Below are 16,623 nucleotides of genomic sequence, written 5' to 3'. Positions count from 1 at the left end.
CTTGTTCATTATTTGAATTCTAAATCAAATACGAAAAGTGTTGGCAAATCACCAATAGAGGCATTATTGCAACAAAAATTTATTAAAAATGCATGCAAAACATACATGTTTATGCATGCTGACTAGCTTCCAGACAGACATCCATAGAAGCTCTTGGCATGACACAGAGAATGTGCTGATTCTTGATACTAGTTATCCATGCTTTGCCAATAATGGTGCAGATAGGTGGGTTTTTTAATGAAATCTATACATATACACTGATACCACAGAGAAACTGGGGGGGGTGTGGATATCTTAAATCCGCTACAGTACATTTCATGAGTATATCAGCCTGTGGGAGATGCTTCTCTGTTTAATACATTCAGAAGCAATGGCACTTGGATATGAAAGATATGGCACCATACACTCTGAAGCAAAATATTAGTCCACAAAATTAGAAACAGTACGTCCCATCCTAGGGTAGACCTTATTTAAATAACATTAAATTATTTGTGAGAAAAAATATAATCTTACATTTTTACATTTAGAAACAAAAAGAAGATGTAATCCTACTCATGTGCCTTTGCAATCTAAACCAGACAAGCCAAACCCCACCTTTGGTAGTGCAGAGGGGGTTCTGTTAGATTTAATAATGGAAAGAAAAGAGACTGCTCCCTGGGATAGGTCTTAAGGCTCAGTTTGAAGGAGGAAAGCTTGAGTCACAAACACAAGGGTAGTTCGCCAATCTTTTATTTAGCAGAAATAGATAACCTAACAGTTCAGGTATGGCTCAAGAGATACAGGTGGAAATCTGTGCTCTGCATTTGACTCTCAATCACAGCTTCTCAGTACCTCATTTCCCTATCTCTGAAAGAGAAAAATACTGTTATACTTATTTCACGATAGTCCTGTAAGGATAAATATACTAGAGAGATGCTATGGTAGCTGAGCTACTTAACTATTTAGAATATGATGAAACTATATTTGTGCAAACATGCAAGCGCAATTCGCAGCTAGGACAGTGAAAAAGCATGAATCCTAAAAGCGCTCTCAGGCAGATCTCCAGCACTCAGATACAATGAGTAGACAGAGGAGGATTTCAGCTAAGTTCCATATGGAATGAAGATCAAGACCAGATGCAGCTGAAATGTGAATGGAGGAGCCATACAGCGATGTAGCTGCTACAGACAGCATCATGTAACTGGGAATACACGCAACACATGGGGCAGTTCCAATCGGCTGTGTTACCAGCTCCCCTGCTAAGTCATGTTTGTGAGATTTGCAGGCAAAAGTATTAACTGAGCCTTGAAACATTCCAGTTTCTAAATATTGCAAGAATCTTTAGGTCTACCTAGTAACAAAGGAAACAGACGCAGAGCTATAGTCAGAGCTTTAGCATATAACAATGAGTATGTAATTGCACTATTTGTACTAAACAAAAAATAAGTCATGAAATGTTAACTTTCTCCATGTGGAGTTTCATTTAACATGCATCTAGCTAGTACATATATTGCTGTTAATAAACCTCTAGTGCTTTTTTCTGCACCAGTATTGTAATGAGTGGAAACTATGAAGTTCCGAGCTCTAAGCATATGGAATTTTCCAGGTCACATGTTAAACCAAGTGCTGGACTCTGCTGGGCAGAGAACATTAAGGAGGAAAAAACCCTTGAATTCTAACCATATGTTTTGAAATGAAACAATATGCTTATTCTGTTACAGCTGAAAACGTTAATAACTGCTTTACAGTTAGCAGCAATAAAGAGGCACAGTAATCTTGAAACAGCATTTACTGTGGAATAGAAAGTAATTACAGCAAAAGTAATGAGAATGCCCAATGTATATATCACAAGTCTGACGTAATACAATACTGATTAAGTTATACCATTTCCATTGTAATATTTATTAGCATGGTTATACAAAGATTTAAAAAACTGACAAGAATTAAAATAAGTGGGATTCGGTTTTCACTTATTCTATGCCAAGACTTCTGTCTTTTGGAGGGTTATGAAAAATAATCTGTCCTTTTACCAACAGAACTACGATCAATGGCAGAGAAGTGTGGCTAGTCAGAGTTTCACATTTAATTGCAATTATAGCATAGGTTCAGTACTCAGGAAAAAAAAAAGCACATAAAAACAGGGTAAGGCCAGTGCCTAGAATACCTGGGAAGCGCATACACAGCTGCTTTGTATCAGCTCATGACATGACCCAGAACACACTGTACCAGGGAGTCCCCTTTGCCACTGGGGCAGCAGGAAGGGTTTTACTGTACATACGTCCCTGCAAAAAAGTTTGTTTTGCTTTACTAATTACAGTCATTCTCATTACAAAGTCAGAATTTGTGCAGGTTAGAAGTTACTATTAGAGTTTCATGTAATTAAAGACAGGCCAGAAGATGAATTAATTGCACTCAAATACAAACTTATTCTTCATATTAGACTTAAACTGTTATAATCTTATTGGGGAGGTTTTTAGGTTGCATTTATGCTGGTAAAAAGCAAACAAAAACACAAGACAAAAAAAAAAACCCTGAACTCTTTCCAGCTCTCAGATTCTGTAGTTGATGTGGTATCCGGGATTATAGTTCATGACTTAATCTTGGCATTTTTCTGTTGCTTTGTCGTTTATATCACCCACATCTGCATCCAGATTTTTCACAACACAATCCTAGGGTCACTTAAATTTAGATATTTTTACTTATACAATACTAATTTATGAAGTTATAATCAGCAGTATTTTGAATGTCATGTTAATTTTAATGAAAGCAGTTACAAACAAAAGTCAGAATTTGTTTTCATGGAATAAAACCTGAAAGTGTCATAACACTACAAGCCCAGGGTATGACAGCAACGTTCCAAATTACTTAACAACTAACTTTTCACTCCAGAGATCAAAGATTTGTGGGTCTAAATTCAACATACCAACAACGTGTGTATTACAGGGCTAGAAAGCTTGAGGTCTTCTATTGCTTCAGGCTCAGCCTGATTTGAAGGCAGGGAAGCGTGGTAGGATTCAGCCTAGAACATAAGGCAAACTTTGGCTTCATTTTTATTATGATAGTTCTAGTTCTTACGCTCAACATTTCACAAGCCAACACTGAAAAGAATTTGACAACAGCCCTTTGAGTTTAAAGGGAGCCCTTTTTCCTTATTTTTTTATGTTCCACTATATGCTAACAGAGAGAGTCTTTGCATTTGCCAAGAGTGCTGGGCATAGCCTGATGGCAATAGATAACTTCATACATGCAACTTCGAAGCAGCATCCAGGCATTGCTTTCTCTGGCAAAGAGGATCTGCATGGGTTTGGGGGAGAGTTACAGAGTAAAGAAAGAGATACCTGTGGTCTACAGCTACAGGCATAAGCCTCTGTCTTGAGACTACTGTAACCCACAGGTAAGCATTCAAGGCACCGGCTAGCTTTTAGGATGAACGTATCTATGGATCGGTTAGATCTATGAGGTCTCTTTCAGGATGACGTTTGGCGCCCAGTTAGAAAAGTACTCTTGCTACTACTTTCCCAGGATTTTGGTGCTAGAATTAAAGTGATCTTTGACCTATAACAGCAAGGAAAGGTAGAAAGGCATAAAAGCAAATGAAAAGAAAGATCTGCCAAACCTCAGAGCTGAACAATTCGTCTCAACCGTCTGAATTAAGCGCTGTCTCAGGACTGCTGTAGCCTGTGGGACGCAAGCAAAGCCTGCAGAATTCCAGCTATAAAGTTTTCACACTCAGTTCAACCCCAACTTCTGACATAGCCTTCATTTACCAGATTACTACACTGTCTCCTCTCCCTTGGCCTGTGGGTAACGTGCAAACAGGCAGCAGCAGAATTCACTCCTTCACTATCCTTCTGGGCACTGAAACCCAACGGGAGCTGACACTTCCCTGTTGGCCTCCACTGTTCTAGTAGCAAATACTTTGAGGAGCTGGTGAAGAGGGACGTGGTGACAACTAAAGATCGGTGGAGATTCCCATAAGGAAAGGAAAAGACAAAGTGAACGGGAGACACGATGACAGCCAAGGTAAAAAAAAATAAAATTATATTCTTCTAAGTTTTGCCTCAGAAGTGGCCTGGAGCTCTCGGCAGCGCAGGGAGGCCCCTCAGCTCTCCCGCCGCGGGGCCCGCCGGGCACCCCTCAGCCACCGCCGGGCACCCCCCCCCATTTCCCCGCCGCAGCCGCCTGCGAGACGAACTTGTGTAACAGGCTGGGGGAAGAAGCCGATCCTCGGCCGCGCCCCCGCTCCCTCCTCCCCTCGCCGGAGCCCGCCCGTCTCCGCTCCTCCTTTGCAGCCAATGGCACTAGGCGAGGTGGCTGCATGTGGTGGCGCGGACCCAGCGCCCGGGCTGGGAGGAGAGGAGGAGGCAGCAGGAGCTGCTCGCCGCTCGCTCCCGTCTCCCGCTCCCCGGGAGCTCCTGCCAGCGGGCGCCAGCCGCACGCTGCCCGCCCCCAGCCGCCCCTCGCCCCGCCGGTACCCGCAGCATGGACTCGGACTCCGGAGAGCTGAGCGAAGGCGAGCTGGTCTCACCCGCAGGTAAGGGGGCTGCCGCCTGACGGACCGGTACCGCCGCGCCCCGCTGGGGCTGGGGGCGGCCGCGCGAAGGGGGTGAGGGTGCCTCCTGCGCGCTGCTCTGAGGCAGCTCCGGGGCAGGGCTGCGCGGCTGGGCGCTGGGCAGGCACCGCCGCCCTCCCACGGGTCCCCGGCGCCCCGCGGCGAGGCGGCCGGGCGGCAGGGCAGGCGCTGGCGGGGCGGGAAGCCGCCCCCCGCCCGGCCGCCCCTCAGGCGCTGCGGCGGCTGCGGGCAGATGGGGGGGCCCGGCCCGGGCCCCGCGCAGGGGAGCGGCTGCCCCGAAGAGTTGCCTTCGGCCGGGACGCGACAGCCGGTTGCATTAGCGGTGCTGGCGTGAGTGTGATGCGTTGTGCTTTACATCCAGAGGCTGCAAAGTTTTGTTGGGCTTGGTTAGGGGCGCTCTGCTGTCGCCCCAGCCCGCAGCAGTTAGCCCAGGCGCAGAGGGGGAGGCTCCCCCCTCAGAGGCCCGCCGGCTGCTCGGCTTTTGTTTTCAAGTCCTAACTTGTCACCAAAACAACATAAAAATGCTGCTGTCTAGCTGCTGCAGCCTGCATAGTTCTTAGATGAGACAGAAGGGGGGGGGGAAATTATCTCTCCTGCCATTTCCAAGTCTCCACATTCCCCTGTCCTACAGAAACCAAGCCACTGCTGCTGGGCCATAAGCAAAGGCTGTTCTGCACAAACAGTAAGCAGGGACAAACTCGTATGAAATCCATCGTGCCTAGGGGCTGGTTTGCTCTACTGGCACAGCAGGCGTGCCACAGAGAACCGCCGGCAGCTCAAGGCCACCCGCTGTCCCCGCACACACCCCAGGGTCCCTGGCTCTTCAGCCAGCGGCAGTGTCACCCAGCCAGCGGCAGGGCAGGCTGCGGCAGTGCCACACTCACAGCTGGCACCCAGCAGGTGCTGGGCCATCACGGACAACGGGTACAAGAAGGGACCTGTTCGACCTCCAGCTTCCCAGGATGGAAGTCACAGGCAGGCACCTTCTCTGAAGCCATTTAACTGGCATCTGGCAGAAGTAAGCGCAGTTGGAATGATGTCTGAAATAACCCTATATTTCCATTATAGATCCAAATAGAAAGTTACCATGTTACATTACGAGATCTTTGAGAAAAATCTTTTCACCATGACCTGTCCAGTTTAGATGTGTCCTTTATCCCAGCTGGCACCTCCACCCACCCCCAAAACCAGAGGTTTCCACACCAAACTGTTCTAACTGCAACAGGAAAAAAACCCACCCAGATATTTTGTGAAATACTTTAACTGTCCTAGTAATACAGCAGTGATAAGTCAAAATAGGTGTTACCTTGTCTAGTCTTCCAGCAGAAGACATTTTTATAGCATAGACAAACCCAATTCAGCTTTAAATATCAGGGGTATTTACACTGATACCGTGCTTTGTGTTTTCTTACTTGAGACCTAAAGACTGAAATAAGGCTAACAGGTCAATAAAGCTCCTTATATTCAAAAAAGCTCCATTAGGCTGAACTTAGCAACAAAGACCACCAACAGCTATACTTTTTCTTCCAAATATTCAGATCAGCGCATGAAGCACAAGTTACAAACATTACATTTGTAGACGAATGAATGTAATCAGCTCCTGCCAACAACTGACTCCTGAATAGGATTTTAAATAAATTAAAAATAACTACACTTAGAGATTGCCATAAGTGGTTTTTATGTCATCACTTGCTAGCTGCCAAGTGTTGATGCTCAGTCTCCTCTCCTCTTTTCTATTCCTTCTTTGTACCATCTAAAAGAAGAAAAATCTGGTATTTTGACCATATGTGGCAGATGCCTATGCAGTAGAATAAAACTGGAATACAGCAAAAACTTGGCATTTTTGTCTTAACCACTGGCAATCATTTTTTCTGCACTAAAGAATTACTTACTGTTTGTATCCCCCGTCCTCTTCCGAAAAATGCATTTTTGCTGGATTTCATTTGTTCTTTTTTTTCTCTACTCTGCCATATGTACAGTGCAGTATCTCTCTCTATGTGGGTGTTCAGTAGTCATGCTGTCAGTCACTGTTGCAGGCACAGAAGCTCAGGGGTTATAGTGTGTGTTTCAGTCACCCCCCTGTTCAGGGAGGTGCCGCACCCCACCGATCCCAGTGACCACAGACATTCTTCCTGCAGTTTATAGGGCAAGCAGAGTGCCTCAGAGGAGTATTTGGGATGAAGTCCTAGTAATGGCTCGATTTTGGCCATTGATTTTAGAACAACTAGGATTTTGTACTAAAAGCAAGACCAACTCGAAGGTTTAGCTTCCTCTCTTCGTTACCAGTCTTTGCACTACCAAGTTGGTAAAGCAGTGACTTCAGCTTACACAGATAAAACTCCTTGTAGACACTGCCCACTTCGGTTGTGCAACTGTTGAAGTCCAGCATGATAAAATTTCTCACTAGGGCTCCGTGATGCTAATGCAATACAGATGTCTAAAAATATACCCCATTTAAGGGTTTGTACTGCTCATGCAATACTTACTCAGTCTTTTGCTCTGTCCCAGTGGAACAGCACCCCTACCATTCCTGGGGCTCACATGGGTGTGCACAGGACAGGAGGCCACCTTGTATGCCCCCACCATCTGCCACACATGCTTGGCTTCCAAGAGCCAGCTGGAGTCTTACTCTGAGATCCCAGCAGCCTCATTTCCTTTAATAGCCCACTTAAAGCTGAGTCTCCAAGGAGGCAGAAGTATTTTTTCTGTATTTATTCTGAACATGTTGTCATGATAGCATCTTCATATGTCTTTGGTGCAAACAAAAAGCTCCTTATACACAAGTAGTATTAGCTATACTTCAAAACAACAAAAAGCACCACACCTCTGCATACAAGAACATCCAGCTCCACAGCCTTGGCTTCCACAAGTCCTCACACCCATCCATTACTGCTTCATATTTGAGTTCTCTATATAGTCAAAAATTTTTGGTTGGTGTTTGTTTGGTTTTTTTTCCAAAAAGTGACTCATGAGACAGACTTCTATTAAGAGCACTAAGCTGCTTAGGTCTTCACAACTCTGAAAAAAATTATGTTGTAATGCAAACAAAGTTACATGCTTACTACACCTACCCTCAGTGAAATTTCTTGGATTTTACTGTACATGCAACTAGTCATATTTCCTTCCTTGTCCTACAGATAAGCCTTTGAGAACTGAACAGGTGATCTTAAAATAGAACATTGTTCTCATTTCTTAGTGTCCACCTATTGAGAGGTTGGTTTTTTAGAAAAATTCAGTAGAGCTATGGACTACTTTTCCCCAGCTCTTTCACAAGCAGCCTGCCACATGAAAGTATGATCCTCTGTGCCACCTTTCAGAGTAGCATTTTGCCAAAATCCAGGTCATCACCAACAGCAATGATTCTGCAGGGGATCTAGAGATCCCCCATGCAAGAGAAAGATGGCAGCAGACCTTCGTTTCGTGTGCCTTGTCCCAGGTCACCTGGCTGAAATGGGCAGGAATTTGGCCATATAAGCTGTTAAGTGACTTTGATTTAATCCTTTCTACAAGCTATTAAGTCAGAACATAGATTTCCATGTCTATTTTAATGGAACTGTTGTGTTATACTATAAACATGTGATAACTAGAGACTAAATTGCCTGTATGCTCTTTGAAACAATTCATTAATTTTATGAAGTTTAACATATCCTGGAGAGTAAACTGTTGCGGGTCCCTTCTCTGGCTTTACTCCCACTGAAGGCAAAAGACATTTGGCCTAGGAAAGAGCAGCTTGCTCTCCAAGTAGAGCTGTAAACTGGTGACAAGATTTTGAATTTATTTTATTTTTAAACATTAACACTGTGGAGCCTACAACTTTGTGTGGTGCCAGGGGTAACAAAACAAAGACAACCTTACCACCAGGCTTACATCCATAGAGGCAGTGGGAGTCTTACTATTGTCTTCCATAGGGCCAAGAGCTTACCCTGCAACTCTTGGCACAAAAATATTAATTTATGAAATAATTCTAAATGCGTTATCTGAACTCTCCCTGGACAATAAATACATACTTAGTAAAAACAATAGGTTTAAACATTTTTACTGTTGTAAACCATCCCCAGACACAAATAATTTTTCTAGAGCTGTAATATTATTTGATTTGCAATGCTTAGCAAATAATTTTTCCTGCAGATAATTTATCATGCTACATGAACTGCCTGTACTTTTGTGATATTAATCTTTTAAGCCTGTTACATATTTTAATCACTGTTTTACAGAGTTAAAATGCCGTTCAAGAGCTAATATATTCTTGTAAATATAAAATTAATTGGAAAGCACGCGGTAAGATATTTAGCACAATTATTTGAGGCATCAGTAACATACTTATGTGATACAATGTGCGAGTAGGACTTTTGTAACTTTTTGCAGTGTAACACTGAACATTTATTTGAACAATGTTTATCATGACAAAAGGTATACTTTGCCCCAGGGAATGCGTGTGTGTTTGAACAAGGAGGATTTTTATTTAACGAAGCCTTGTTTTGATTCTACACAGACAGTTCCAAGTCAGATATGCAATAATATTTATTGACTTTAGAGAGTCAGCAGAAGTGGTAAATAACAGCATGTTGTAAGTGTGGAAGCTAGGGGTAACACAAAAAACCCCAAACAACCCCCAAAAAAACTATTTTGAGTTAAAGGTGCAGACTCTAGTGGATGCTTTTGTTACAAAATACTTTCTAGCACCTCTCTAATAAAGGGCTCTCCCCTCTGTTCTGCTGGGAAACAAAGCACAAAGCTAGCTGAAGAAAGATGGGCAGGCAACAAACCTGAACTAGCATGTCATAGGAACCCATGCTGTGGACTGTCTTGCAGGGCTTTTTGGGCCACACTGCAAACTGAGGCAAGCATGTGTCCAAGTTTCTCTGCATAGACACAGTGGGCAAAAGACACTTAAGGATGAGCAGGCAGCAGCTGTCTAAGAGCAGCAGCTAGGGCAGGCACATGAGCCAAGAGCCTGGTTGGGAGAATTTTTTTTTTAAATCTCTTTACTGTACCCTCCAGAAAACACCTGGGCTGCTGACTTACATACAGACCCCTCTTTAGCACAGTGACTGTCAGATTAGGAGCCTTGTCCAACCGAAAAAAAAAAGAAACTTTGAAAGGCAAAAAAAAAATTAATCACACTGTAATGTTAGTGAAGATCATATATAATCCCACTTAGGTCAAGTTGACTAGAACTTGGACAAGCAAAATAGATAGTTTAGTTGAACAGGTCAATTTCTTTAGAGTTCGGGTTTTTAAAAATCAAGTGGAAATATGAACTTCATGAAGCACTGATGGAAGCCCAAGCTCACCTGCTTGTGCAGTAGCAACATCTGTGGATAAGACTGCTAAGCAGCAATAGCTAATAGCGTATGAGGTAACATTCTTTTCAATAGCTTTGATAATTTATCCTGCTTTTGAGAGGATGGCATATGAAAATATGTAGCCTCAAAAGAACTTGTCATCATGGGTGAAGCAGAATCCAATTCCCAGGTAGGGACAGTAGGCACATGAAACAAGTTATTTTAGTGCATAAATGTTTGATATTCTTGATCCAAACTACTCACTTTCAGGACAGGGTATGCTGGTGCCCCCCAGACACACAAATACCATGCAGAAGCCAGCCACAACTTTGCCACGTCAGAGATAGCCTGTTTCTCAGGCAGGGAGGGTTGATTTTATACTTAAGTGAATACTGGCTGTAAGGGGCTCTCCCTAGTGCCAAACTGAGCTGCTCCCACCTGAAACTATGATGCTGCTAGCAGTCAGTGAACAGAAAGCCTCTACTTTTCCCAGTATATGGATATGGACAAGCCTTGGTGCAGGAATTTATGATGCCAGATGAAGTTCATAGATAGGAATATGAAGCAATATCCTGCCACAGAGCAATCATGAACCATTCCTGTCTGCCGTGCCAAAGGCCTGGGGTGAGAGTGGGTTTTATATGATGTGATATTTTGGCAGTAGTGGATGACCTGTACAAAGCAATGAATGCATCTCCTCAAAACCCTCACACTTCCCATTTGAGGAACTAAATCTTTTATCCTTTCTTCTCATCTACACTAAAGACTAAGACGACATCATGGGAAGGTGAAGTCACCTGATTTTGTTGATAACAGAAGAACAAAGCTATAAACCCTAGAAAAAAGGAAAACAGTAAGCCAGATAGATGAGAAAGTTCCTGAAGACCTGGCCACCTGAGAAGCCTTTGGTATTTGCATTTTGCTCACAGCATCAGCCTTGGGTTGACAGGCATTTCCAGGTCCCAGGAAAGCAGGAAAACCCTGTAACTTTCCAAGACCGCTCACTATCTTTTCTAGTAAACTAAGCAGGACCTGGCTGTGAGCCCAAGCAGCGGTACACAATCCTTTAAACTGTTTATCTATTAATATACTTCCTGGCCCTGTTTCAGCCCATGCCAGATAGCCTCCCACAAAATGTCCTGGCATGAGACAGAAGATAGCAGTGGCCAGTATGAATTAAACAACATTTGGAGTGTGGGAAAAAATTTAGCTTGCATTCAGATGGCAGTATGATGCATGTACAACAGGTTCTGTCCCAGTTTACTTACAGAGATAGACCATTGGTCAGAGCAGGGCACAGAAATTCTCCACTATTACCATGACTTCTGGTGCACAGCTCAAGGCTGTCCAGGCTGTTGGACTGCTTGTGGACCTCTCTCAGGGCAGCTGCCTTGGGCCGAGGCCTGGGCTTGAAGCCGTTCCCAATTAAAAGCATGTTATTTGCTCTTTTACCGCAGAAATACCTCTACCCGTTAGATTACAGGAGGGCATCCTACAGACTGAGAAGTCCAGTTGAAGGAGATTTATGGGAAACTGAGACTAACCTGTTGCTATAATCATGACTTTATACCCAAGACTCAAACATCTTCTAGGTAAGCCAAGCTGAGCTCAGACACTGGCTGGTAGCCAGTGATTTTTCTGTGCTAAGGCAGGCATCTTTAATGAAAACGTCTGAGAGAGCAGAAGTCACTTTGCTGTCTTCTCCAGTGGTCACTAGTCCCTTGTCTGTAGAGATTCTATTTTAAATCAAGTTTTATCGGTTGGTTTTGTCTAGCCTTCCTCCAGAGGAACAGAGTGATCAGTCTGTCTGTACAGATGTGGGTTTTGGCTAACATCTTTTGATGTAGCAACAGAAAATAGAGCAGGAAGATTATTTCCATTTCTGATACGAAAAAAAAACTTCACCATTAAGACATTCCCTCCGATCTTACTGGTGCTAGTTTAATATAAAGGCTAATCTTCTGAAACACAAATAGTAAAAATTAGCAGAATACCTCACTACTACCGACAAGCATCTCATTTCTGGCATTAACTTTGTTTATTCAAGTAGTTTTTCCTGTAACACAAGCTGCATTTTCTCTCTTTCTCTTTGAAGAAATGTATTAACACTGTTATGTTAGCATTTCCTTTCCAAACAGTTTTCTGTTTACTTTTAGAGCACATAGTTTACATGGTCAAATCACTGACAGGTGCAGATCAAACAAATACAAGTTTCTTAGACTTTCCAGAGTGAAGGGGTTTTGAGTATTTTTTTTTTAAATGAAGATAACCATCTCTCAGATAATTTCTCCCAACAAAACTTCTGTGGTTTATACTGTTATGTCAGGTGAATGTCTATGGCTGTTGTTTACTTGCATTTCATTTTAACTTTGTCTATTTGTGCATTGTTTCCCTTTAACTCAGAAGTCAGAGGGAAGTAGGTTCAGAAGAGTGACCTTCATGTCCACCTCAAAGCAAGTTTGTGCCTTACTATTTTGATATTCATCAGTATCAGTAGCAGGTGCAAAAATCATCAGTACAGTCACTATGACGACAACTACTGGATTTCTTAGAAAATACTAAAGAATCAACAAGGAGAACTGCTGACTTGGATTACAGATTTAGGAACGGGGTAAAAAGTTCAGGCCTAGGTATATGTAAAGGCCACTTCCACAAACTTTCTAGAGTGCCAGGACACACCATTCTGACCAGCCTGGACTAACTGTTGCCCTTTAACTATACCAGGATCTATATGACCAAAAGCAGAAGTTTTTGTTCAGTGATTAAACATCACCTTTATCAGAAACCAGCTTCTATCATATAGATTTAGCCCAACCTCAGCTATGAGGCCTCTCTGGTTTCTCTCTTACCTGTGTTTGTTTTTAAGAGTATTTCCATTTCATAAGAAGGAATAACATCACACTTTGTATTCTTGGAGCAAATATGGATGAGATTTCACTCTTGCCTGCACACACCCCCCAAAAAAAACCCCAAAAGCCCCCACAAAAACCAAAACACCCCAGACCGGTATATTCATCCGAAACAGTCACCACTGACATTTTTCCACAAAACACTTCCCCTTACAGAAATCTTATGAATTGATGGAAAGCCAAGAACAAATCATCTTAAGGACAGATAATACCAGTGTTCTCTGTAATTCCATAATTTAACTTTACAGTTTGGATTAAATCAGATGCCTTCGAACAGTCCCAGTACTTAGTTGTTAATCAACTGGTACCTGTTTATCCTCCAGACCAGAATATTCCTGTAGTTTTGAGCCTGCATTCCAAACTGTGACCTAGGGTTCTTTTTAACTAGTTTGTATCATTCACTTAAAAGTTCAAGAGAAAGTTGTGCTGATTTTACTCAGTGCTGGCTGTTTAAAAGCATAGTTATGTAGAGCCAGGAAATAGCTGCTTTCAATGTTATGTTGCTACATGCAACAGCTTGTGCCAGTAAAACTGGATGTCAGGACTACATCAAGAACAGCGAGTGGAACGGCATCCTGGAAGGACATGCAGAAATGCCTCATGCTTTGAAATAAGGCCCAGAACCTGCAGTGTACTGTGGCACACAGAAGACAAGGAAGGTCAAAAGCCTCACTGCACCCTCCCTTTGACTGCCACATGCTACCAGAGAGCAGCAGGAATGCAGGTGCAGAGATTTTGACTATATTTTCCATCTTCAGACCTCCAGAATCTTTTTCAATTCTTTCTCTTTCCACCCATCCTCACCTTTTACACTAGCAATTTGCATTCCTTCTCCAGATAACCTAGAACAATGTGACTATAACTGATCTCGCATTTCCCCATGCCTCAGCCAATACACTATTCTTTTGCAAGCCTCAGTTCTTCCAGTATTGATCTGATTCTCCTGTCTTAACTCATTTCTCAAATATTCTTGGGTTTATAATTTCTGCCACTATGAAAAGGAGTAACTGCTATCAGGTTACATTTCATGAAAGGGAAAACTGATGGGAGTAAGATATTGCCTTGTCTTTGTAATTAGAGGTATTAGAAACAGATTTGCCTTGCGAGAGGAACTAACCTGCCTCCTCTGGCAAACAAACAATATAGGCAGTGGGCTTGCAAATGAAATTGATGTCATCTTGATTAGTAAAGCATGCTGAGAACAGGAAAGTTAATTTTATCTTGAAATACTGAAACTGGTAGATGCAATATTTGCCAAAAAGTGAGAATAGAATAGTGGCTCCACAGGTAACAAAAGCTTCCCCATTATTTCGAGTGCATTCCTGAACAAAGAGTTACTTGGAGAAACAGTATATCCTCACCCGTGTAAGATCACATCACTAGGCGTGAATAGTAGGTCCAGGGGAGAATTGCATTTCTCTCCAAGTACAGCAGCCTGTAACTGTCACTGATCAAATCGGGTCAGAGGAGGATGCTGCTTTCTAGTGACATATCTTAATTACAAGGAATAAAGGAAAACAGAACCTAGGCCTTTTGCAGTGTATTGTGATGAACCATGGTAAACTTGGGCGGGGTAGAGCTGTATGCCAATGTATTTTCTTAAAAGTTCTAATGTTCCATTAAAAGATATTGCAAGAGAACTCTCAGAGGTTGCCTCTAGAAAGCAAGCAGAAGCTTTGAACAGCTGTGAAGGCAAGAGATACTTCTAGAAACTAAACTCTCACTTAGGAGAGGAATGCCTCTTTCAGTGTTCTGCTGCTAACGAGACAAGGATGAGAGCACAGAAATACACAAGGGAGGCTTTAGGAAAAGGACTTGAAGTCGAGGAATTGACAAAAAGGTGTAGGTTCACCAGAACACCAACACAGCACCTACATCCACCTTTCCACTCCACCATGGACCTAGCGGAGCTGAATCAAACTCAAATCAGAGCTGAGCCTGCCCCGTGCAGGGCAAGCAGCTGCACTGACATCTAGATTTCTTCCATCACCAGGGTGGATAGAAACAGGGTCCCCATTTTCCACCACAGCATCTCTCTGATCACTAACTCTACATGCCAGACCCACCTCGTTCATCCTCAGTCTGCAGCATCTTGTGTGTGACTGGCCAGAACTCAAGAGGACACATCATCCTGCCCAGCAGAGAGGGAGGGAGATAGGGAGAGCATAGCTCTGCTCTGGTGCAGCCCTTCCCTGCTTGCTTGGTATGGCACAGCAGGAGAGACGTGCTCACATTACATGGTTTTGCAGCCAAGATGTCTGTGCAGCTTTCAAATTCCCAAAAGCTATGTCTACGCTTGCCCATCCATGTACAGAAGATGAGTAACAGTTGCTCTTTTACTGCTTAGAGCTCTGTGTATTTACCTTCTAAAACTTCTCTAGGAAAATACTGGCTTGTCAATAGCTGAGCACTATTAAGACTGAGACGAGTGATGTGTAGGAAGAGAATTTAGGGTGATGGTAGGGGGAACCATTATTCAATGTTTTCCATATTTTCATATAACAGAATTTAATTTCCTTGCAGTCAATGACAGGCAGGTAGAAAGATGCATGCGAAATACCTCTGGATGTGCCCTCAAATAAAGCATGATTAGACATACCAAAAAACCAATGCAGGCAGCCACAGACTGCGAGAGATTTTTAAATTATATATTTGTTACTGAAACAGCTTTTCTGTATTTGTAGAGTTCCTTTTTTCCTCATAACTACATTTGATGGCAACTCTAATAGCATGTGTGCTATTATGTTAAACAACTAACTCCAGAATATTTCATTTCTTTCCTCATTTTTTACAGATATTAAAGCAGTAGTTATTCTTCTTAATAGGGATTATAATTTAGGGACAGTTGATGCCTGTGCTTAGTCACTTCATCAATGACTAAAATACAGAGTCTGTCTGCTCTACAGGTCATGTTATTAAAGAGATTGAAGACAAATCTTTAAATAAGTACTTACTTTGTTTTTAAAGCAATGTGGCTTCTTTACCATGATAAAAGCGATAAAAATACACATGACATCATACAGCTTATAAAACCCACAGCAATTTTATTGCTGACAATTTTACAGCTATCTACTTGAATTCATTTTGTTTGAAACTTGCCTTGGTCTAACTTTTTTTGAGCTGAAAACTTTTAGAGTACAAACAGCATGTGACTGAATATAACTTTTATATTTATATGTAAACTGGATGAAAGTAATTTTCCTAGAGTAAGGAAATGGAAATGCTGTGTATAGAAAAGCTAAATACTTTCAAGTCTAGACTTCAGTATGTTTTTTGACATCATCCCAAAAGAGGCAGAAATACAACAAACAATATAAAGGCAGCTTCCTTTGTAGGAACACACAGAACATCAGAAACAGCTTAGTAAAGAGGACAGCATTTTGCAGAAAGGAATTCATTATCCCACTGGTTCACTTTTTCACTCTAGTAATGATCATGCCCCATTACCATGAGTGAGGTGTATACACACATCAGTAAGACTTTAAAGCTAAATTTTAAATTTTTAACAAGTGTCAAGACTTAGGACTATGTCACAGAAGGTATAGGCTCTGCAACTCTTGAGAAGTACAGCGTGGAATAACAGCTCTGGGGAAAAAGAGAATGCTATGGGGCATTTTTGTGCCATCAAAATTGCAAACTGTTATTAGGGATATCTCTACCTTGCCAATAGTCACCACCCCTCTCCCCCCCCCCCCCCCCCCCAACACACACACATTCCCGCCCCCACCCCCCACCCCAGGAGCACGGTGGTTGGGAAGCTGCCTCCCAAGGGAGAACTGTACACAGTGCTGCTGCTATGCTGGAAAAAACCCTGCATCTTGACCATTTTCACCTCTTTCTCAGGCCTTGAGGGTAGCACACCTGGATTGTGCTAGGA

General features: G+C 42.7%; 1 protein-coding gene across 1 annotated transcript in view; it reads left to right on the top strand.

Annotated features, from left to right (window-relative positions):
• Nucleotides 1-4,256: 4,256 nt before the first annotated feature.
• Nucleotides 4,257-16,623, top strand: part of TNFAIP8L3 (TNF alpha induced protein 8 like 3) — a 48,582-nt gene continuing 36,215 nt past the window's right edge. Inside the window, 2 exon segments of the mRNA XM_055809412.1 lie at nt 4,257-4,433; nt 4,435-4,513. Coding sequence (XP_055665387.1) covers nt 4,275-4,433; nt 4,435-4,513 — 238 coding nt within the window. The 5' untranslated portion in view covers nt 4,257-4,274.

This window comes from Falco peregrinus, chromosome 1 (genome assembly GCF_023634155.1).
Source record: "Falco peregrinus isolate bFalPer1 chromosome 1, bFalPer1.pri, whole genome shotgun sequence".
NCBI lineage: Eukaryota > Metazoa > Chordata > Aves > Falconiformes > Falconidae > Falco > Falco peregrinus.
This window is presented reverse-complemented; position numbering and strand designations above follow the sequence as displayed.